The following is a 25,599-nucleotide window of genomic DNA, read 5'->3' on the forward strand; positions in this document are numbered from 1 at the left end:
TTATTTAACTTAATAAATTATATATATATAATAATAAGGTTGTTATTCAACCTTTAACACCTTCTACAGAGACCACTATTAAACAAAATAATTTATTGGGAAAGTATGATTATTAAACATTAAAAATATATATATATTCATATATGCATTTTCTCCTTATCGATTTTCACCTTTTTTGTTATTTTTTGTTATGTGTTTAAATTTCAGTTGTAAATTTGTTTCAATGTTTAAAACTTATTTCAACTATAAATACCTTTAATCTTATTAGTTGAGCGAATCATTTTTTAATAAAGAAGTGTGAATAAATAACAGGGTTACACTCAGGGTATTTAAAATTCTAGAAAATCTCACGTACATTCAGGTTAACATAGATTATTTTGTTCTTTTTGAAACTTAGGATCATACTTGTCAGAAAAATAAATTCACTAGCTGTAGCTGTTGACTTAATTTAGCTTGTTTAATTTTAATTTACAGCTCGTAGCTCACATTTTTCCTAAAAAAGTTAGAAGAAAATTGCCTCTGACCGCGCGTTAAGACAACTCTGCTCAGGATAACTCAGGATAGTTTCTATTTTTTTATAAAAGTCTCAGAATAGTTTAAAAATTTTTTTCAATCTCAAGGCCGATTTTTTCTATATCTCGCATGAGAATATGTTGATCCAGTTTCAATATGATCAATTTTGTTCAAGTACGTGATTTTAACAGTTTGGAAATGGCTATTAAAATTTTCTATAGCCTTGCGGGTAGTTCTTCACTATTGATATAAATAACATTGTAGTTTTCGTTTTAATTCTACAATAAAAACTTATCATGGTTTAAGTTTATATTAAACAGAGACAGTTTAAAATTTTAATGGTTTACTATGCTTTAAAAAGTTTTGTTATACTTAAAAATTTTATATACTTATGCATATTTGTAAAATTATAAACATGATATTTATTTATCAAACTTAATTAACATGTATTGTATGAGCTAGTTGTATTAAAGTTAGAAAAAGCTTTTCATGTATATACTTAATATTAATGAAATTTATTCTTTATATGTTGAATTGATTCTTAGATAATGTTATAAATAAATTTTGAGTAATAATTTTTATTAATCATTTCATAGCTACTCTTTTGAATGAACCTAACTATCATACTGAAGTCAAAGAAGTGTATGAAAGTGTAGCGTTTTCTAACAAAACAAAGATTAAACTTCTTAAAAGTTCCTTTTGTATATTCAACTTAATTTGTTAATATCTAAACATAAAAGTTTATTTGTTCTTCGTAAAGAGTATGTATAACATTACATGTTATCAATATCTTATTTTATTTCTCCTTCAATACTAATACAGGATAAAAATTAGTTGCTATACATTCTTCAATTTGTTATAAATTTTTATAACATGTAATTTAATCGTAAGTTTAAATAATTATAAATTTAATTTTGAGGTTAAGTGACAATTGATAATTAATTGAAAAAAAAAATTATGTTAATTAAAAATGTTTCTTTATAAAATTTGAAATGAAACAGATTGATGTTACTTAAAAATTTTGGGTTGACTTATCTACTTATACATCCCAATATGTTAGTGTTTTCGAAAACATTCTTTAGAATGTAGTGTAAAATTTAGAATATTGCTTTCAATGACAAACACTGGTTTAATTTGAAATTTATTATTCGTACCTTTCCAAAATCTTAATCATAGCTTGTTTTTTACAGGTCAAATACATTTTTATAACATTTGTTCAAACCTTTATCAGTGAACTAGATAACAGAATGCCAAAAGTTTGGATTTTATGGCTCAATATGATGTTGTAAACTATGTTTGTTGTTTATTAATATTTTTACTCGAGATTCTGTTAGTATTTAAAAAATAAATAAGACAAATTGAAACAAAAATAAAAATTTTAAATTTTTATGCGTTAACAAATAGAACACTACATACTGAAAGTTTTGTACAACACGAAAAAATTAAACAGTTATTTGATATTAATGATAGAGAAACGATTATACAACAATATAGAAGTCTGCCTCGAAATTATTAAACAATATTTGGTGTGCTAATAGAAAACACTGTTAATATTACCTACTTACTTACGTTTAAGATTTTGATCATTTCCTAAAAATGTTTGATTTTTGTACATATTAAAACGACATAATTTTTGTTAAATAAAATAGTTACATGCTGAATTTTTAAAATACTTTTTTATATACATTTGATGACAGATAAATATTTAGTTTTTTATAAGCTTACATATTTACAGAAAAAGCTACAAATGTGAAATTTTGGAAAAGTAATCTTAACCAATATGCACAACTCTCTGAGTTAAAGCTGAAAATGTGCACAATTTTTTTTAGCAATGCTCAAATTGAACGTGATTTTTCAGTGATGAATTACACAAAAAATAAGCGACAGTATAACATGAGTAATGCCTTGCTAAACGCCCTAATGGTAATAAGGTATGCAAATTATAAAATATTTTAGTTTTATGTTATAATATTTTTTACCATAATAATAATATAGTAATTATTGACAATTTAGAATATACAATTTAACCACATCTGTAAAGAAATACTATTTTTGGAAGACTTTTAGATCCTCATAATTACATATTTAATTTTTGTAATTAATTAATAAACAACTATTCAACAATAATGATATCTGTTAGATGATTTAAGTTGTAAATGTAGAAAAAGAACAAATGAACATGATTTTTATTAAGTTTTTATTTAGTTTTCTTAAACGAAACGGTATAAGTTATAAATAGTTCGAAAAGGTATACATTTAGTTTTATTTAAACAAAGTATTTTCATATACTTCGTTATAAATGTTTTAATTTTTTTTTTAAGTTGAATCAAATTTTAAATTAAGTATAAAAGTTTTAGTTTCTGCATTTGTTTTAAAAAAATTTGTAAAGTTTTTTGTTAGATCAACTATAGTATTTTGTTAATTTATTCGTTTAAATCTTACTCCTTAAGATAATATTGTTTTAATATATAAGTATCGATCAGTATAAGATTTTTTAATATGTTCAGCTTTTTATTTCTTATTAAACAAGTAAAAGCTACATAAAAAAGTAGTTATTATGTACAAAATATCTTAACAATACTTAAATTTTTTAAGTAAGTATTTACCAAGAAGATTAAAAATAACAACTTATCTTAGATCAACCTGCAAACGCATGGATCTATGTTGTCAAATGTTTCCTCTATCCGAAACCCTAAAAGATCAAGTTGGAAAATTTACTTTATATTAGAACAAAAGCCACGATGTTAGAAAATTATTGACGGAGGAAGAGTATAATCAATTTAAACCTTCTAGTAGGACAATGTTTGCAGCTAACAAATTAATATAAAGTGTTTTTGTGCAAAATCAAACAACTTTAACATATAAATAAATGTTAACAATATTTTGATATTACTTAAGTAAAACTTTAGATCATTTAAAATAAAATGTTGTTTTAAGAATGTACTAATGAATTAATATATATAAAATAGCTTTGTTCAAAGCTCCTACTGTGGTTTTAGTTTTCTTAGTATTGTTAATATGATTTTTTTATTACGTGTAAAACTTAAAAATAGAATCTGATTTTAAAACATTGTAAGCTAATACAGTTTTTTTAGTTACTTTAAAATGTGCACAAGTTATAAATGTGTTACTGTAAAAATGGTTGAACATTATAACTTGCCACTATTTTTATTTAGTAAAAAAACAAATAGCTTTTGTTCTTTTTTGTTTTAAACTTAGTTCTTTTTTAAATGTTTTTGAAATAAAATTTTTACAACTATTTCTTAACTCTCTATGTTTTCTTTTAAACGTTCATTTAATCTGTTTTAAGTTTTTTTAGAAAACTAACTTTGGCTCAAGGTCAAAAATCTTTTTATTATAAATTTTAAGCAGAAAAACTTTTTACTTTTTATTAAAAATAAGATCAAATTAAACGTATTAATTTTTCATTAGATTTTTCGTAAACTATATATGCAAACCTAATTTTTTATTTGTTAAAATGTCTCAGTTCCCAGCTTTTTCAAAAAAAGCAATTTAAATCATGGCATTCTAAAATGTTCTTATGTTGTGCAATTTTTCTTTCATTAATAAAAACTTTCGATTTAAATAAAGTTAGTTTTCTTTGAATCATAAAACGATGTAGAGTAAATAAGTAAGTTATATTATAACTTTTTACTCAGTTAATACTTTAATTAATTTTTTCTTTTAATTATGTTTTATTAACATAAAATATTATTTTTATTTATGCATAATTAACATTTATATAATTTTTATTTTGAAGGCCAATTTTTTTTATAGTCTGTAAAGTATTACAATTAAGAATGGTAAATTAACAAACGAGTTCTTAAAATAATGAAGTTCGTTGTTAAACAATATCTATGTTAGTTATCATAATAATAAATTTACTAATACTAAAATATAAAACTCTAAATTATGAGTTATATGTAAAGTAAGAAAAGAGAACTAGCTATCAATTGAAAGTTAACTTACTAATTTTAAAGTTTCATACTAAAGAGAATAAGTCGAGCGCGCTCAAGCGTAGTGTTTTTTTATTACTCTCTTTTACTTTTATAGTTATCTCTCCAGCGCTAAAAACGTGTTTGTATTCTATAAAGTTTTCAATTAAAGAGAATAATGCGAGCGCTAAAAGCGTACTATTTATTTTTCTATTTTATTTCTTTATTTTTTATAGATTTCTCTCCAGCGCTAAAAGTGTGTTTTTTGTTTGAATGTTTAAAAATTAAGTGAAAAACTCGAGCGCGCTTAGACATACCATTTATTTTACTCTTTAGTTTCTTTTTTTTATATAGTTTTATATCTAGTGCTAAAACATAGTTATAACTGCATTGCACGCTTTTTTCTTGTATTTAAAGTTTAACACTGAACTAAGACTTAACTTTAAAACAACTTTAACACTGGACTTTTGAAGTTTTGGTATTTTATCTGACACACTTTGATTAGACATGATTTGAAGTTTTTAGTTAATTTTTTTAGCTCTAATTTTTTTTATTGCTAAAAAAGATTTTGTTTTGTACCCAAGCTTGTTCAAATAAATTTTGTTAAGACTTTTGCATATAATGCGTTTAACAAAACATTTCATAAACAAAGACTAGTTTTCGGGCACTCAGGGTGATTTTTTATTAAATAGAAGCAACCTAGAGACTTGTAAATCTATCTAAAAGTATATTTTTATTATAAATAAATTATAGAAATCATTTTAAAATTGAAGAGTAAAATAATTCGAAATAATTAATTGATTCTTTTTTGAGATAGGAGATAAGTATCAAGCTGATATTAACAGTAGTTAAATTAATAAAATGCTACTGATAAATTGATGCAAAGTTTAAATATTTTTTACAACTACAACTTGTTGTTTTTACACTGGTATATAGAAAAATAAATAGAACTATGGACAACTTAGTCTTCAAAATAACTAAGTTAAAGTGTAAACTATTTCTTTTTTAAGTCAAAAAATAGTTGGAAAGAAATAATTAATCGTAATTTTTTCAAAACACTTTCAATTTAAATTAATTTGTTGAAATGTTAAAAAAAAACAGCAAAAAGTATTATTTATATAGGTAAAAATGCAACCTAAAAGCATGATTTTAAAATTTTTTGCCAACTTTTGTAATTAATTTTGTTCAACATATAAATGCAAAACAAAAACATACAGCTTTTAAAACATTTAAATAATACTTTTTAAACCTATCTATGAAGTTTAAATTTAATAACAACATTTTCAAGATTTAAAATAATGAAATTTTTTAAATGACATCAGTTTCATTAACTAAATTAATCTGTTATATCAATAATAAAATTGATCAAAGTAGTTACAACAGTTGTAAAATTAAAAAATACGATATTTTTTTACAATTAAAACACATAATATTTATACCTATATATGTATATACAAAAATTTTGCTTTGATTTAACTTGTGAAAACTAATTTTCAAACATTTAACAATCAATAATATTTATTCTATCGTAAGTTAGTAAATAAGGCTTACTTAACTTTTGTAACAATATACTTATAATTAGTCAATTGATTATCTTAATTATTTTTGAACAAACATGTTTAAAGTAAAGCTATACTTGAATTTTTTGATATATAATAAGTTTTATTCAGATTTTCTTATTTTAATAAAATTTTAAATATATTAAGCAAAAATGTTTGCAACTTTTTAGCATAGATATATTAATAAATTCAATCTGAGGCTACAAGTGAGTATTTCAATTTAACCATGAGAAAAAAGAATATATTTGATTTACATGTAGTAATTTAAAATATACATTGCTTATTTAGAACACTTCAAACCAATTAAGTTTTTTAAATAAAGTAAACTAATTACATAGTAAATATATAAAAATGCTTTTTGTTCTGAACATAAGTATTTTTATATCAATTTGTTGGTGATTTGAACAAAGGTATAAATAATTGAACAATGAATAAATGTGTTGCAAGCAATAATATGTAAAATTATTAATTTAACAAATTTTTTTATTTGAGTTTTAAACTTTATATAAAAATTTTAATTTACTTAATAAACTATCCAGTTTTATAAAGTTTAAAGTATTCCTATAATATTCTTTTTAATTTCAAAAAACTTTTGTAGCTTAGATCTTTTTTAAAACCACTATAGTAAACAGAAAATAGTCATCAAATGTAATCAAAAGATAAAAAAAAACATTCTAAATTGTAATTTTAGAAGTTCTTCATACTTTAATGTTTTTTTTTTAACTTAAGACTGTTATAAAGTTTGTTTTAAAAGTTTTCCATGGTTGAATATTATAAATAAAACTGAAACAATAAGTTTTTCGAAATAAATTTTAACTTAAAGCCATAGGGGGTAAGCCTGGTATTTTAAAATTAATTTTATTTTATAGAGTTTCTACTAAGCTTTAAGTTGCTTTTTACCATTAAAAAAAATCGCATTACTTTTTGAGATATGACAGCTCAAAGTTGGGCCGCATAATACGTTCCCTATAAGAAGGGAAAACTAAAACATCATAAAATAACTATTTTATTAAGAATCTACTTCCTCCTACACTTTTCAAGCAATCTTCTTCAAACTTTTACAGTCTAATTTTTATAAAATGACCAAAAAAAACATTACTTTTACTTTAAAAATTTTGAGTAAAAAATACCTTTTTTTTACCAGTTTTTTTTTTTAAAGTTGTTATAAAGTTTCTATTTTTTTAAATCATTTAAATTTATAAGTAAAGTATATTTCTTATAATGTTAAGGAACATTTCCTGAAAACATGAAAAAAATGCTTGAAAAATGAAGGAGAAAATAAATTTCTAGTGAATTTTTAAATTTCCAAGAAAACTGATTCCAAAAATTTTGTAGTGCATCCGTTTGTACCAGAAACTAAATTTCAAAAACATATCTTTAAAGTTAATTGATATAGCTAAGTTTTATAAACACTGGCTTGTAGTTTATACTTTAAGCTTTTATATAAAAGCTAAAGTTATTGCTATGCTATAATGATAAATTGTTTAAGGACAATAAAAAATAAATTTTTAATCATCTTAATAAAATTCAAAGCTGTGTAATGACAGAAGTAGTGTAAAATAGTCATATCTTAGCATTTATTAAAAACTCCACTTAAATTTTTTTTCTTTCTGCTATTATTCCACTGTAGGTGATATAATTTAAAAAGGATGTATTTTAATGTTTGTAAATATTTTTGTTACTACTTATCCTCACACTTATCGATTGCAAACAAAAAACAAATATGTAAAATATTCTAATTCAAAAAAAAATTTAACAGTGACAGTATGAAACATATTAAAGCTGTTATTAAAAAAACATGAAAATTTCAAAAAAAAAAAAAAACATTGAATTAAATACAGAAAAAAATTTAATACTCTAAGATTTACTTTATCTTATTAATGTTCATAAAAAGCTTTGAAAGTATAAACCTTAAGGTTAAATTTTCTAAAAAACTTGATAACTTATTATCAAATTCAATTTAAAAATATTCTTAAAAATGAAATTATACAAAAACTTGAAAACTAAACGTATATGAAGACAATTTATCATTAAAACTTGACTAAAATTTCTGAGCAAAAAATAAAAACTCAATATTTTAGAAGAAAATGTCAACATTTAACAATAATAACTTTTTTTTAACATTGTTTATTAAATAGTAAGAGTAAAAAATTTGGCCTGAAACTTAATTGCATTCAAAAATATATTTAATGACATTGCTGACAGTATAAGTTACCTGATTCAGGGATCAGTAAACCGCAGCCAGCGATCTGCATTCAAGATACTAATGCAACTAATAAAATATAATTTTATTTTCAAAAATTAATTAATTCCAAAAAATTTTAAGGTTTGCCTAATTTTTCTTTGTTTAAAGTAATTTTTGAGGTAAACCTATAAAAAATTCAAATAAACAATTTCATTTAATATTTCTTTCTACAGTTTTTAAAAATTAAAAATAACTTTTTAGTATAATGTTTGATATAAAACTGAAGAAAAATGATTTTGATTATAATTATTTAAGAAAGTTTGTTTTGAAAATGTACCTTATAAAAACTAATTGTTTGTAATAAAGTATATAACATTTGAAATAAATTGCTTAGATTTGTAGAAAATGATAAAGCTTTTTGAATTTTAGTGATAATTGGATGTAAAAATATAAATTTCTATGGGGTTGCCACTTATAGGTCGAAAAAAACTACCCTGAGTGACAAAAAACTGCCCAAATCATTATAATATTTTTCTAAACTTAAAAAAAAACTTAGAAACATTTCAAACTCAATCAAAATTAAGTTCTTTAACAAAATTGGCTACAAATATCAAAATAATTTAAATAAGTAAACTAAAAATCATTTAAACCTAAAAAACCTGGCCTTAAATAAATAAAATAACTTAAAATTTTTATAAAATATTAAAACAGTTTTGAGTCACCCTGAGTTTAAAAAAACTCAAAATACCCTGAGCTTCTCTGAATCTTCCTGACATTTTATATAATTTAAAAATAACCATAGTTTCCTGAGTGTGTGGCAACCCAGTATATATCAGAAACATAAACAGAGTTGATTATGTTTAACAAAATAGTTAATTGTTTTAGCTCTATAAAAATCCTGAGAATTAGAGGGCATCAATAACAAAACTATTTTATAATGAATATTTATCAAAAATAAATTAAAACAGTATACTTTATCTGGAAGTTTAAAACAGCACTTTTAGTAATTTTATTTTATTCTCTAAAATGACTTAAAGTCAAAAAATATCATGGCAATAGTATAAGTCTTAATAAAATCATTGTTAAACTAAAAATTAATCCAGAATTTTTATTTTCTAGTTTAACTAATTCATAGTCATTTCTACCTAAACTAAATCTATTTTGACAAAATGATATTTTTAATAGAATAGTACAATTAATTTCAACCTTTATAATATACTATATAGTGTAATAAAAAAGAATTAAGTACATGACTGTAAACTTAACAACATGTCTGTATAATTTCTGTACACTACTATTATAGAAATGATTGTGTTAGATTGCTTTAGGTAATGGCTTATACTTTGATAAAAGCAAACAAAAATGTATATTAGGAAAAGTTCAGATGGTCATAAAAAATTTAATTTATTAGATAAAACAATAAAAAACAAATGGATAGATTTTTGTACTTTTAACAACATGTCTGCAAAATTTGACTATATTTTTTTTTAATGACTGTTTGTATCACAGCACTTTTCCTAATTTTAATTGAAAAAGAATTAAATACTCAATTATTTCAGTAAATGTAAATTTTCAAAACAGACTTAAGTAACTTAGTTAGGAAACTATAAAATAAACTTTAAACAACTAAATATAATGACTAACATTTTTATTTTCAACTTTTCTGTACTTATTTTCATTAGTTTATTAATATACATTAAGAAGTTATGAAGTTTCTGTCTTTGAATGAATAAACTATTTTTTTTTTGGTAAATTCCCTTGGGAAAATAAAAACAGCTAGAATTAATGACCCTATCACTTATAACATGTCTGATGAAGAGTATTTATAAATATATCTAAAAGATAAACTGTCTTAATTCTCATTTCTACTTTTTAATGTAAAATTATGTAGAAAATTAATTACCTTTTCCTGATTATTGCCCTATAAAGTGCTTATAAATTGTTACCAAGTGTTTTTAACAAAACAAGTTAAGTTTTGGCTAACCCAACAAAAAGCCCAAAAAAAAAGAGTCTGAATCTAACTGAATTTTATATTTTTCTTTTATATTTATACGTGCTATCAAGTAACTGTCTTTAAAATTAGCTGTCATGTAAAATATCTGCACTAATAATAACTTAATATTTGAGTTATGATTCAGTTTAGTTAAAATTAAAGTTAGTGTTAGAATCTATTAAATATTAAGTTGTAAATTTGAACTTAATTTGAACATCCATTAAATATTAAGTTGTAAACTTGAATATAAAAACTTAAATTATCCTATCAAAATCTAACAGTTAGATGGTCATTATATTCAATATGAAAAGCATTTTGAAAGGATAATTTAAGCTTTTATATTCAAATTTACAACTTAATATTTAAACTATTTGTATACCAGGGCTAAAAATAAAAAGTCCAATGTTATTCGTATAAAATGTATAATTAAAAATATTTATTTTAATACTGCAAGAAAATCACTTTAATACAAAAAACAATACTTTTATTATAAAAAACGGATAAAAAATATGTTCTGTCTTATATTGTAATGAAATAAATTCAAAATAACGAAAATCAAATATATAATTTGAGTTTTATTTATTAAGTATATATTGCAAATGATTTTACATGTATTGCAGTAAAATCACTTTAATATAACACAAATTAAGCATATATAATTAAATAAATATAAGAAGTAAATAAGAAAAATTTTTCAATTTTTTTTTTTTTGTATTTAAGTTATTTTGTTTCAGTATTATCAAAATACTTGCAATTACTTATTCAAGACAAATGACTAAAGTTTGCATTTAGCTTAGAGTTTTTAAGCCAAGTTATACAAATAGTTTGAATATTAACTTGTAAAGTTGAATATAAAAACTTAATTCTCTTATGAAAACGATTCTTATACTGAATATGCTGATTACTAAAACTAAACAACAAACCAACATTAATACCGTTGTTCTAAAAGATACATATTGAAAATAAAGAGCTTAGAAATTAAGTATATTATAGTTTTTAAAACTAAAATTAATGTATTTTTACTTTTTAATATAAAAAAGTCAATATGATAGAACGATTGTGTAACTACAGAATTTAATATGAGTCATTTTCATAAGAGCGTCTATTGCGAGTCTTTTGTACAGAAACTCCTCTAAAATTTTAAAATACTTTTGTGAATGTCTTGAAAAAATTTGAGTTTAATATATGAATTTTTACAACAAAATATATTGCTTGTTTAACAATCTTCATCTAAATTCTAAATTCTAGTAAATCGCTATTATATTACAGAAAGCTTTTAAAGAATTATTGGACTAGTAAAAAAATGAAACAAAATCTTATCTAAAAATAAACAAAATAGTGGTAAACTGTAAAAATATTTTTTTTTTAAAGACTAATTTCCATGTCGATTATAAGGAAAAGTATTCTATAACAATATAACAAATTTTTATTCAGTATTCATAAATAATAATTTATTTTTCGGATTATGGCAACTTTGGTACCAAATTATAAAGTTGAAAAGGTTGATTTTTTTATTTAAGTTTTTAATAATGTGAAGAAAAAAACTATAATTATAAACATAAATAGTATAAAATAATAACTACCTTTGATAAAAATATCCTACAAAAGTTCATAAAACATAATGTACACAATTTTTCTTAAGTTAATAATTTCAAATAAGTTAAAAAATTATTTTTTATTTGACTAATTTACTATAAGACATAATTACTATCTTAAAAAAAGCGAAACTAAGTAGTGAGATAAAAAAAAAACTAGATAAAATATTGAAGTTAAATATGGAATGTTGTCAACAACTTTTAAAATTCTCTTGTTGTTATAGTAATTGAGTATTGGAGCATAACAAACTTTTGTTTTTTAAATTAAAACTTCATAATAAAGCTAATAAAGCAATTCAATTTGAATAAGCATATATCTTTATAAATCAAAAGACTTAAACTGTATTTAGAATGTTCTATGTAATATCTTAGTAGTTCTAACAAGAAGTTTTATGTAGCTACTTCACAATTAGTTGATAGGTTTTAGGTCTTTAACATTTAATTGATTTGAGTTTTTAATATCAGCTTGGAAAGCTTTGTCAGTTTAAAAACCCTACACAGATTCAGTGGCCAAAACTTTGTTTTATATAAAACGACTTTTTTTAAATCAGTTATTTAGGATAGTTATTCTTTTTTACTTCTAGCAGAAAACTAAGAAAGTTTGCAAAATGATGAATTATAAAGTATAAAAGTATGCAAAACAGACAGATATATATTTAAAATTTTCTTAAAATGATGAGGAAATTGTATATAAAAGTTAAGAACGTAGATTATGAATTTGTGGATCGCATGAAAAAAGTAATTTGTTTGTTTGACAACTTTCATTTTCTTTTTTTCAGTAAAATAAAAATGTTATTGAACTGTTTTTTTTAATACATTGTTTGTTTTTTTTTTTCCTAGTCTAATTTTATTTTAAATTCTATAGTTACATGGATATTGTGCTTAAATACTATAATAAATATCTCAATTAATTTTGAACATAATATTTGTGACAAACTTTAGATTCAGCTTAAAAGTTGACTGTGAACGGTTGTTAAAGATCTATGAACTCATTAATGGAAAAGTTTATGTTTGTTTGTTTTTCAAAAAGATATTATACTATAGCAGGGTTTGCCACACGGTCAGGAAAAGTTAGGAAAAACTAAAAGTAAAGAAAAATGTCAGGAAAAGTCAAGAAAAATAGGGGTTTTTAAAAAAAAAGTCAGGAATAGTCAGGAAACTTGATAAAATTGAAAAAAAAAAGTCAGATTAATTTAAAAAATTCCTTATTTTCCAAAGCCATTTAGTAGTAAAAAATTAATAAAATTTCTTTAAAGTCAGACTGAAATTGCAAAATTTTCCTAGAAAATTATAATTTATTAAATTTGCAATGCCTCCATCTAGTATTAATTAATAAAATATCCTTTGTAAAACTGAAAAAATTTTCTATTAACATATTGTAAAAGTACCCTACTTAAACAAGCAGTTTTTTTATGCTCTTTAGTATTGATGATCTGTGGCAAGGACACTTCCATTGTGAAACTGTGAAATATACACAAACATTTTCTTGCATTTCTTTAGTTATGTGATATCTTTTATGCAGCCTTTTTTGACATTGTACCAGAGTACCCAGCCTGTTGTTGCCTTTATGAATGAGGACATTTCGTGCTTGGTAATTAAATTTCTGTGCATCATTATGAGAGATGTGATAGTTAATAACCTCAGTTTAACCACTTATTCAAGGTTGAATTAAATGATCAAGCTTTCCTAAAACCTGCCCTTGATCTTAGTTGTGCTGCAACCAATTTGTTAGGAATTTTGACGAAAAAAGACCTAGTTGAGGAACAAAAGGTCTTAAATTTCATCAAAAAATGTAGATTATTTGTTATAAAAGTGGTTGAAAATCTCAGGATCAGAATGGCTATGGAATCACATTTGTAAAAAATATGTCATGCCTAAATCCGCAGAGCCTTGAAAAATTAGGAGTTACAATTGTTGTTAAGCGTTTTGCCAACATTGTGCACTCCTTAACATAGTTAAAAATGTGCTCCAACTCTGAAGGTGATACTAGCATTGAACAATTTAGAACTTTGGTTAATTGTCCAATGAATGCATTAAAGTTCAAGAGCTTTAAGCAAAAGGAAGATTGTTTGAACCAGTTCTATTTTGAAACATTTGAATTTCCTGCCAAATCTTCTCTCGAAAAGTTGTTGCAACCATTATTTTTTGTTGACCAATGACCAGGCTGAGGTCGAACTAGATTAAGTATTAACAAAGCTCTGCTTGGAAACAGTATATAATGAGAAACAATTACATCCAAAAGAAGAGTTGAAGATTTTATGTATGCATACAAACTAGAACTGTATCAAGTTAGAAAATACTAGTATTTTGCTGATAGAGCTGTTTAGTGCAAATACACCAATCATACACAGATGGATCAAGTGATGTAATAGAAGTTAGATGATTGAATTCATCAAAAAAACTGCTGTTTAAACCTGTATAAAAATAAGATTGGAAGATTTATATAATTTCAAGTGTTTGATTATGTATTTTAGAATGAGTTTAACTTAAGAGCTTATATTTAGAAAAGTCAGGGAAAATTTAATTAAAAGTCAGGAAAAGTCAAGAAACTTTTCACATCTTGAACTGTTGCAACCCTGCAAATGTTAGATTATGTATTTTAAAACAAGTTTAAATTCAGAATTTGAATTAGAAAAGTCAAGAAAATTTTAGTAAAAAGTGAGGAAAATTCAGAAAATTTTTCCCAGCTTGATCTATGGCAACTATGTTATATTTATATTCAATCCTAGGGTACTCAAGAAACCACAAAAATTCTTAAGATTGTCTTAAAGCAATTTTTTATTCTTGACTTGGTTGCTACCAGCTTAGCATAATCAAACTAGTATGGAACTTTGAAAAACTCAGGCTTAGTTAAGACTTGTTTGAATTTTTTCCTGAAAGTTATGCTAGTTTAAATACTTTTGCTATATCTTAAACTATTTTTTTTATTTTTAAACTATGTTTTTTAAAGAATGACATGACAATTCAAATTCAAACAATTCTTATACCGACAATTGGAACTTTTAAGAAAATATCTAAGAAACCATAACTTTAAAAGTAAATTTTATCTTAAAAATTTACAAGGTAGGTATGTAGGTCTTAAAAATATTTACAAGCTATTTATTTCATCTTTGCACGATTTTATTTATTTAAAAGTAATTAATTTTATAAAAACAAACCATTTTTAAAAATATTATTTTACCCGCATCACAAAAACAATAAAAAATTTGCAAAAACAGAAAAAAACTAACTTGTAAATATTCACAAGACCTAAATACTTATTTTTATTTTTTTATTACATACATTGCTTTTTGAGTTGTGAATCTTTAAAAAAATTTTAAAAGTTTGAATTGTCCACACTTGAGAAGATGTGCACCCTTTCTAAAGTCAGTTTGTTCTTATAAGACTTATTTAAGATTTATTATAAATGGTTTGTATTAGCTTTTGGCTTAATTTTTAAACTTCACAAATAAACTTGGGTCACCTAAGCTATGTTGATAAAACTCAGCGTAACTTTTCATCCCTTATTTTTTAGTTTAAAGCCTGTTTAAAGCTTCATGTTAAAAAAATGTATTTATGAACAAAAATAAGTAAATTTTCAAATATTTCATTTATCAATCAGTTTTAATTAAAGAAATCAACTTAAATTTTTCAAGATCTACATTAACAAAGTAGAACTATGTTATAATTATTTGTTTTTGTTGTTAAATTTTTTTAAGAATGAAACATTTTTCCAAGACTAAGATCATCAAACCAACAGGAAATTCTAAATTCTTTGTCAGTTTATTCTAATTTTTTAACAGTTTTTTATCTTTTGAGAAGTTAGTTTTAGCTAATTTAAAAGTAGTTTGTAGTGTAATGTGACTTCATACCAGGGTTTTCAAAAAGGTGCCATCTACAGTAAAGGAGCCACAGGGGGTCATGCAGTCATAGTTAGAAAGTTACACTATATATTCTGTAGTCGCAGATGTAAAGAGAAGGTCGGTCCTACGTGTTTTTAGTGATAGTTTTCAAATTTGTACTAGATTACTAGATTTTCTGGAATTACTGAAAAAGAGCAAAAAAAATGTTGTTTCAATAGTAATTTTCGAGTAGTCATTTTAAGGAGGCCAAAGCTTTTTTTAATTTCTTTAAAGAGGATCAATTTAAAACAATTTTGGGAACCCTGCTTTATACTAACTAGCTATTAGTTATCTTTTATAGTTTTTTACAAAAAATAATTTTGCAATTGGACATTTTTTATTTTACCAGACAGTTAAAAAACCATCTATAAAATCCTGCATTTAAATTTTTAATTAAGAATTTAGCCAAAATGTTGACTAAACTTTGTTTTAAGGTTAGTAAAAAAAGTGTTCTTATTATATCCTTAATTTCTAAAACCCATTAATTTTGCCTTTAATAAGAAATCTACAACTTTTTTAGTTCTGGCTGTAACTTTTCTACCATAAAAACTGCAAGTTATAACTTGAAATATTAAACAAAGTTATTTCTGACAGTATATTTCAAGTATAATTAAGTTAACTTTAACAGAATAGAACAAACATTGAAGTTGAATATAAATTACTCTACCAAATTTAAGAGATTTACTTATAAACCAATATAAAGATAAAGATTAAGTTATAATTCATTAACCTCTATATGTAAATTTTGTCTTTGTTTAGATTGTTAAGAATGTTTTATTATAATTGTAAAATAATTAAACAATAAGATTGCTAATCTCTTATATCTAAACTATACCTATTTAAATAAATATTTAAACACGGTATATAGAATAATCACCTTATTTTAGAAGTTAAAGCTGCTAAAATTAATAAGTTTTTAAAAACAAAATAAGAGTTTTATAGTAATTATTTTGTGTTCAGTATCATTTTTATTTAGTCTACCCTTGACATTTAATTCGTAAAACAAGATCTTAAACTTATTTTAGAATGGCTCAATCAGCAATTTACGGAACCTAATACATAATTCATCAGGAACTTTATCATTAAATAACTTAAAATGACGATTTTTGAGATTAAAAGTGTGTTTTTGTTACAGAGATTAGAATATAACAGACAGCTAATGTCTGAAATAAAATTTAAAAAACCGTATGGTTTGGTTTCTAAAGTTTTAAAATACTGGTTCATAATTTTTAAATGTTGTGTTTTCCTTTTATTTTTAAAGACAGTCAAAGGTAAGTTATTTGTTATTATTATTACTGTATAGTTTTATAAAGTTTTATAGAAAAATGAAAATTTTATTAAAAATTTAAATTATTATTTTGTTATTGTTTGCTTTAAAAAATGTTTTATATAATTTAAATTAAAGTAATGTACTTATTTTCTTCTGAGTTTAAACTAAAATTTTAAGTTTTTGATTAATCGATAATTGAAAATCTGTATTTAAATGTGTTGACACTAAAAAAAAATAAGTAAACCAATTAATATAAAAGTTAGATTTGAATTACTATTAATTAACTAATAATTAACTAAAACAGCTGACCAGCAAGAAGAGTCAACAAAGAAACCTCCAACTGTGTGTTATGAAAATCTCGGCTGTTACAAGAAAGAGGGACCTTACAAAAAAATGCCGCTACCACAAAGTCCAGAAAAAATACAAACTAAATTTTTGTTGAAAACGAGGAATAGCACATTGCAGGATGTAACTGATGTGGATGAGTTAATAAATTCTACTTTTAACGCTTCAAATCCCACTAAATTTGTCATTCACGGCTATATGGTAATAATATAATCTTTAGCGTAAAAAGCTTTTTTTTAGTAACCCAAGTAAACTGATTTTTATAATTTGTATTCACTCACACTGATGGCTAGTAAAAAGCAGTTACACATATGCTATGTAAAACATATAGATTTTTATGTTTAGATTAATAAAAAAGATCAATACTTACTACTTTTTAGCCCGACATGAGAGAATTACCTGAGTGGGTAACAATAATGACTGATACAATACTTTCTGTTGATGATGTGAACGTTTTCATCGTTGATTGGGTTATTGGAGCACACTATTGGAACTATTGGAAAATCGGAGCTTACAAGGCCATATACAAGTATAAACAGGCGGTTACTAACACCCTAGTAGTAGGACACCAATTGTTCAATTTGCTGCAGAACTTGAAAGTTAGTAAATATAAATAAATACAACGCAGAGTTTGTTTCTTGAAATATTTATCAAACACCTAAATATATTGCAATAAAACTAGTTTATTGTGGTCCTTTGTATGAATAAAAACATTTGATAAGTTTGTTAAGTATGATTAATAAAAATAATTGTAATAAAATTAAAACTAATTTACGAACAGAAAAAAAGTTAACCTTGTTTTATTAATACACAAAGAAAACTTTATTCTTTTCTATTTAAAATCATATGCTCTAGTTTATTTGAACCATGAATCTCATAAATTATAAACAAGTTTTAAACTAGTTTTTCTTAGTTTGATACCATAACAAAAAAATAGGAAATGTTCAAAGTTGACGAGAAAGACATTCACCTCATCGGCTTCAGTTTGGGTGCCCACTTAGCCGGGCATACAGGCAAATTGATGGCTGAGAAACAAAACAAAGTAGGACGCATCAGCGGGATCGACCCGGCCAGTAGAAAATATGATGATTCTTATCCGGAAATGATGCTTCAAAAAACAGATGCTGAGTTCGTAGACGTGCTGCATTCTAACACCATGAGAGAAGTTTACTCTTACTATTGTAAGTTTTGACTTGTTTCAAATTGTTTTAACTTTTAGCTTAGGTTTTTGCTTTATAAAAACAATTAATGGTTTTTCAATTGCAATTGGATTTAAAGTAATATAAACTTAAACAAGTAAATGTAAATGTTAATATAAGAGTATGTCATTGTAGTTTTTAATAATCTACAAAATATAATCTAATTCAGGGTGTCACAAACTATTTATCTAATTTTTCTCTTTAAAAAAATTAAAAATGGCCTTCTTCGACCAGAACACTCAAAAAACTACCATTAAAAACAAATAGGAATATTTTTTTTGCCCTTCATCTACGACTTTAGAATATCTAGCATAAGTTTTAAATTATGACCCTATGGCCCCCTGTGACTCCTTAACTGCACACGGCCCCTTTGCTGATATGGCCCGCTGAGTATCTGTCATGGTCCTCTAAGGGGCCAGTTGGCCAATTTTTGGAAACCCTGATCTAATTGGTCTCATTGTATGTAAATAAGTTGAGAACATTTTAATGTTCAATTTAAAGCAAATAATTTATAGTACAATTATTATTAATAATTACAATATGTAGGTTTTGGACATCATGCTCGTTTAGGACATATTGATTTTTGGCCGGATGGCGGAAACAAGCATCCACAATGCGATGAAGACAGAAACAAGTTTTTAAGAGGATCATTTACCGGAGGTTTTTTAGTTCTAATGGTTAAACTATTATTATTTAGATTAAATATCACTTTAATTGAAATATAAACTAAAATATTTAAAACTATTTGGTTTCCAATGCTAAACAACTATAGAGTAATGATTTTAAATATTTTTCTACACTAAAAACTGGTTTTGATTGTATAAAAAATAAATTATTTTTGTGAAAATACCCACTAGTTTTAATTTTATAAAGTTGTCTGTGATCATTTCGAAATAGACAAACAAAAATTTAGAAGTATTCCGTTTAAAAAGCTTAACAACCAATTTACCTTATTTTATTTTTATTATTAGTTTAATTACGAAAAAACGACTGTAATTTTTTATAAATAAATATTGATTTTGATTGTTAAAAAAAATGTTTAGTGTATTTGTTTTTTTTTATTTGCTAGCTGCATGTGATCATTCTGCGAGTTATATACTTTATACTGAATCAATAAAGCATAAATCGAGATACTTGGCCTACAAATGCCCTGACTATGAAACATACAAGGTAAGATACTTGTTTATGTTTGTTTTGTATTGAAAAGTTACATGAATAGTAAAGTTTATAATAAATTTCTTAGATATTTTACTATAAGCTTCTTTTTCTTTCGTTTTGTATTGAAAAGTTACATGAATAGTAAAGTTTATAATAAATTTCTTAGATATTTTACTATAAGCTTCTTTAAAAAGGTAAAAAGAAATAACAAAATAAGTTTATGAAACAATTTTTCCCAATGGTAACTCTATACAAGAACAACTATTAAGTATGATTAATATAAAACAAATAATTATAGATAATAGCTGTTTTGTTTACCGTTTGTAGTACATTTGCTAGAACAATGCTTCAGTATTTTTTAGTTTGTATTTTGTTATAAATTTTCTTAGTGTTTAATTAGTCAATTAAGTGTAAAGTTAAAAAATAAATATTTTAAATTTTACTAATTTTTATATCTGTTTGTTGCTTGTTGTTTTGAGAATACATGCTTTTGATATAATTTTAAATGTAATTTTATTTTGTTTGTTTTTAACTTTAGAAGGTCTTTACATTTCATGTAATCCATTTTCAATGTTAAAATGAGTTTAAGAGAATATAAAATTTATTTTTACTGACTAATTTAAATTATATTAAGATTTTTTTCTAATAAATTTCTAGAAACAATATGATTGCTTACACCTAATAAACAAATCAGCACATCTCGTAATATGCTCTTTGAATTTTGTTTTATATTAATAATTATAAGTTTTCGTGTGATGTGACTAATGAGAGTTCTGTCAAACAGTTAAATACAAAATAACATTTTTAAGTTTGACAACTGGTACTTTATGTTAAGAATCTATAAAGGTTATATATATTTTTTGGTTTCTTTGCAAAATAAGCAGTTTAGGAAATCAGACTTACTTATTATATTTTCCAATACTTCCGGGATGTGTCGAAACATAAAAAAGTTCAAATCTCAAATATAAAAAAAAACTTAAAAGCTGTAAAAAGAATTCTAGTAAATACAAGCTAAAATTGTAGCAATCCAACATTATTTATAATAAATATATTTTGAAAACAACATTTAGAAAATAAAACATTGAATCGATTTTTAGCAAGGAAGATGTTCCGACTGCAGAACGAGTACAAGCAGCTTGGAGTCAAATGATAACTGCAGATACATGGGATACCATGCCACACCACTCTCAGGTGGAAAATCAGGTAACAACGACTTCTACCTGCACACGACAGAAAATCCACCTTTTGTCGACAACACATACGAGATTCAAGTTGATATAAGAAGGGATGTGAACTATTATTCAGATTTCAGAAAAAGTGTAAAATCTCAGTTCAAGTTGCGGTTTGTTGGAGAAAATGGAATGTCTGAAACAAAAGTTCTTGGCGCGTAAGATCATTTTAATTTATTGTTATTTATTAAAAATAACAAAGCAAAACTTTATTTAAAAATGTTATTTTTTTAGTTTTGATTTAATCTGATAAGTTTAAAATGCAGTTTTAAGTGTCAGTGTAAGTTTAAAGATATTTTTAAAACTATTTGAAAAGTATGGTTGTTTTACTATTTGTTCAAAAATATTAAACTACAAGTCACTACACCAATACTTCAACGCAATATTTTATTTTTTCCGTGTTATCAACAGTAAACAGAAGACCAAACACAATGAACAATGCGCACTACATAGTACAACTGAGACATTTGTAGTTGATGTTGCAGAAGATGTTGGGGAATTGGAACAAGTTTTGTTTGAGTGGAAAAACCTGAATGATGACGTAGATAGTAGTATAAACTTGTACGTAAAAAGTATAAAAGTTTTTGATGTCACGAAGCAAAAGAGGTTTGTACAGTTTTTTTAGTTCGTAATAAACTTGATTATTATTTATTGCAAACCTATAAGACATTAACATGTTAAACTAAATTTTTTACAATTACTGAACATTTTTTTATATGGCAATGTTTTTTATGTTGTAAATTAAAATAAAATAAACACAAAATTTAAACAGTTTAATGTAAATGTTTATGCTTAAGTAGTGAATTTTAAAAAAAGTAACGCTATTAAGTCAAATAAATAATTTTAAGTCAACAACAAGTTTTTTAAACATTCACAATATGTTAAGAAATTATGTTAAAAATATAGTAACCTGTTACCTAGCGTTGTGTTCAAAGTTCGTAACAAACTAGCAGTGTGTACCTAGGGAACTTTGGTCTTCAATTACCTAGACTAACATTACTAAATTTTACAACGACTGTTAAGGCAGTTTTTCAAAACCAAAAACTATAACCATTAAAAAACATATTTATAGAATGCATACTAAAATTTTTGAGTGTTTATTTGATAAATGTAATTGTATGTGAGTATTAATTTATGTTTTTTTGTTATTCAACCCACAAAGATTTTTAGTTTTCTATGTACTTCCTCGTATCTGTAGATTTTACATAGTATATATTACTAATTATTAGTTTATGAAATACTAAAGATTTCTTGAAAAACAATTAATGTTTTATTAAACAGTGTGAACTTATTTAAACTTTATGCTAATTAAATGAATAAGATTTTTTCGTCTGATGAGCCAGTGGATGTTTATATAAATAATCAAATTACATTTTCAATAACGTTTTCCACCAATATTCTTAATAAGTAATCAAAGTATATTCTTGATGACGTTTATTTGGTGGAAACGCAAACAGCTGCCGTTAACAACTGTGTAGAGGTACTCGGCGTTTCAAACTTTTAAGGTATTTTGAAATTTCTTATCACGCAACAAAAAGTGTTTGTTGCGATAGTCCACCTACACTAAAAGACATGTTTCGAAAAGCATCTAGTTCTATATAAATATGAATTGCATTGTTCTTTATTTTCAGTGAAACTGCTTTTTGAATAGATAGTTAAAATGTAATGTATGTAAACTTCAATTGCAGTGTTCTCTATTTCCGTTAATGTCGCTTTTATATACGCTTTTTACATATATGTTGTAATTATAGGGTATTAGAGTATACATATAAACTGCACTAATCATAATTTTGTTTACCTTAACTTTAATTTAATTTTAAATTTATGTTTTAATCAAAGGATATGTAAATAATATTTGCACAGGTATTAGCAAGAGTTTATTTCTAATTTTTTTATGTAAAAATTATTTTTATTTGTTTGTTTCGGTTGTAGAGTATGCTTAATTAAATACCAATGCTACTTATTTAAATTAAATAAACTAACTGTAAATTGTTATTTTAAATATTGAATTTGATATGTAGTTTGTAAATACATAACTTATTTTCTGGTCTCAATAACTTTAATTTGTTAAAAGTAAAACAGAATAATTTAAATTAATAACTTAAAGTTATTTTTTTTTTGTTTTTAAATAAAAATTACATTTAAAAATTACCGTTTTACGGCTTAACAATACGTTCCAAAGTAGGACTGTTTACCTAGGAAGTGTTTACATAGGTGACAGGTTACTGTAATATATACATATAACATTTAATTTTTGTGTTTTAGTTTTTTAAATAAAACGTGATAAATCTCTGTTTTATATTATAATTAGTATTGTTTATCACTAATAAGTTACTTAAAAGTATGCATAAACTTCTAACAAACTAGTAACTACTATTGATAATTAGCTAAACAAAATTACAGGTACATGTTTGGTTCAGAAAATGATCAAATGAAATTTAAAAATAAAGAGATGATGGTAAAACCCAATATGGAGTACCAATTTCATAAATTAGAACAAAAACAAAATAGTACTACGATTGCTCAAAAATTACTTAGTATATTTAATACTTTTTGGAAGTGATAGCAATGTTTTAATAACTGTTTGAATGGTAAAAAATTTTTTAAATGTTTGTTAATTTGATTTCATATAAGCTTAAACTTTTTGTAATGATGTTTAATATTTCAAGAACACTTATCTAACATCACACTTATAAAAATAACATGAAACTATATTTATCGAATAAAAAAATATTTAACTTATGTTGCTAAACTATAGAATGGTAATATTCATCTAATTATAAAAACTTTAAAAGTGAAGTTAAGCTGCTTTAATTTTTTAACCTAAAGTTTTCATTGAACATAGATATAAAATGCATAACAAATAAACAAAGAAACTTTCTTTTGCTCTATAAAATTGTTTCCTTAGTTTTTATTCTTCTTAACTTTATTTATGAAAATGTCTTTAAATTAGTTTTTCTATAAAAAGTATTTTGAATTATAAAGTATATCAATAAACATACACAGTTTACAAAAATGTTGAGTAATTTTTTATTAATTTTCTATGAACCTACTTTTGTCTCGTTTTAGTTCCGGTGTTTGTAATAAATTTTTATTGAATGCATTAATGAAGCTATTTGATTTTTCACAAATCCTTTTTCAACTAAAGAACGGTCAAATTCTATATAGAGATAATTTTTTGTCTTTAACTGTAATATATAAGTTATTTACTTTTATTTTATACAACTTGTTAATGTAAACACTGTAAAACATCTGTAAGTTTTAAGTTTTTGCATGTGTATCAAATTTATAACTACTCTATTTACCTTAAATGTGTAAAATCTTATCAACCATATTCTATAATACGCTTATTTACAAAAAAAAAGTAGTTTAAATTTTCAAAATTTGAATTAAATTCTGTTAAATCAATATTTGAATTAAATTCTATAATCAATATATAAAGTTTTGGTTTAGCAAGTTGTCTATTATAAATTAGTAAAGCAATAGTTTAAAACTGTTTTAAGATATAAAACTTCAAGTAAACCGAAACAAAGACTTTGTAAACATGTATAAAATTTTTGAATTAGACTGGTCAATCTAGATTTTTTTTTTCATTTTAACTTTTAATTTTTTTATTCACACTAAGGCAATAATGTTTCACCTCTAAGGGATCTTCAGGCCTGCAAAATAAAATAAACATAAGACGATGGATAACTAAAAAAATACAATAATGCAAGAAATTATAATTAAATTCAAATTTTTTGAAATTTTTTAAAAATTAAAAAATATATAGTGTTCTACTAGATAACTAATTGACGAAATTAAAAAACAATGTATATAAATTTTAGATATGATTTATACTTACAATAGCTGATTTTTTCTATACAGATTTAGATTTAGCTTACAATAAAACTAAACAAAATGACGTTTAACAAAAAGGGTACAAGCAATAACAAAAATAAAAATAAGTGATAAAAGAATTAAATACGCTAAGTTTTAAAATAAAATTTCCTAAAGTGCGGGCAGGCGTAGAAGAGCTTTTGTCTTTTGTTTGAAATTCGTTTCCTGATAGCAAGTGCTATTTCTTTTTTTTAGAGGTTGCAAGTCTTACAGATTTTACCTATATTTTTTATTTCTCTCATCTTATGCATGATGCTCCACCTTAAATCGTAGCAAGTGTTATTGTTTTTTAATCTCCAAATGTACTTGGAAAGCTCTGTTCCCTTGTTATTTTCATTCTTAATGTCACTAATGTGTGCATACCATCTCTTTTTGAACTGGCCCCCCTGTGGATCCTATGTATTCCTTTGTTTCGATCTGAATAGTAATTGTCGCCTTATATACAACATTCCCCTGCAAAAATTTTCCACTTAGGGGGCAGGAGTCTTTGTCGCGGCAGTCACACGTTTTATCCTCTTGGTCGTTATTATGATTCAGTTTACTTAGTAATTTCTTCTTGTGGCTACTTATTAATGATTTGACATTATCCATACAACAGTACGATATTTTGCAATTGTTTCTGTTGAAAATCTTTTTCATGCTCTCTGTTTTAAAGTGTTTGTCAATTAGATTTAATAATTTCCTCCCATTGTTAGTTTTTACTGATTGGCAGTATGGGGGATTAAAGTACATAATTTTTCTTGTTCGTTTACGTTTCTTTATGTCAACAGGGTTGGTTTAGTTTTCATATTTAAGCTTGTGTTTGAAGTTGGATTGAAGCAGGGCAATTTGGTAGCTATGCTTTGCTTTATCAAAGGT

At 24.1% G+C, this 25,599-nt stretch overlaps 1 protein-coding gene across 1 annotated transcript; it reads left to right on the plus strand.

Moving 5' to 3' along the window:
• Positions 1-13,741: 13,741 nt before the first annotated feature.
• On the plus strand, positions 13,742-25,273 carry LOC145842034 (pancreatic lipase-related protein 2-like). Its single transcript, XM_082949388.1, has 9 exons — positions 13,742-13,760; positions 17,236-17,477; positions 17,657-17,875; positions 18,214-18,457; positions 19,022-19,135; positions 19,545-19,645; positions 20,731-21,020; positions 21,274-21,468; positions 25,216-25,273. Exons 1-9 carry the CDS (start codon positions 13,742-13,744, stop codon positions 25,271-25,273), a joined length of 1,482 nt encoding a protein of 493 aa, XP_082805514.1.
• Positions 25,274-25,599: the final 326 nt, after the last annotated feature.

The sequence above is a fragment of the Thalia democratica genome, chromosome 1, assembly GCF_965202585.1.
Source record: "Thalia democratica chromosome 1, ktThaDemo2.hap1.1, whole genome shotgun sequence".
NCBI lineage: Eukaryota > Metazoa > Chordata > Thaliacea > Salpida > Salpidae > Thalia > Thalia democratica.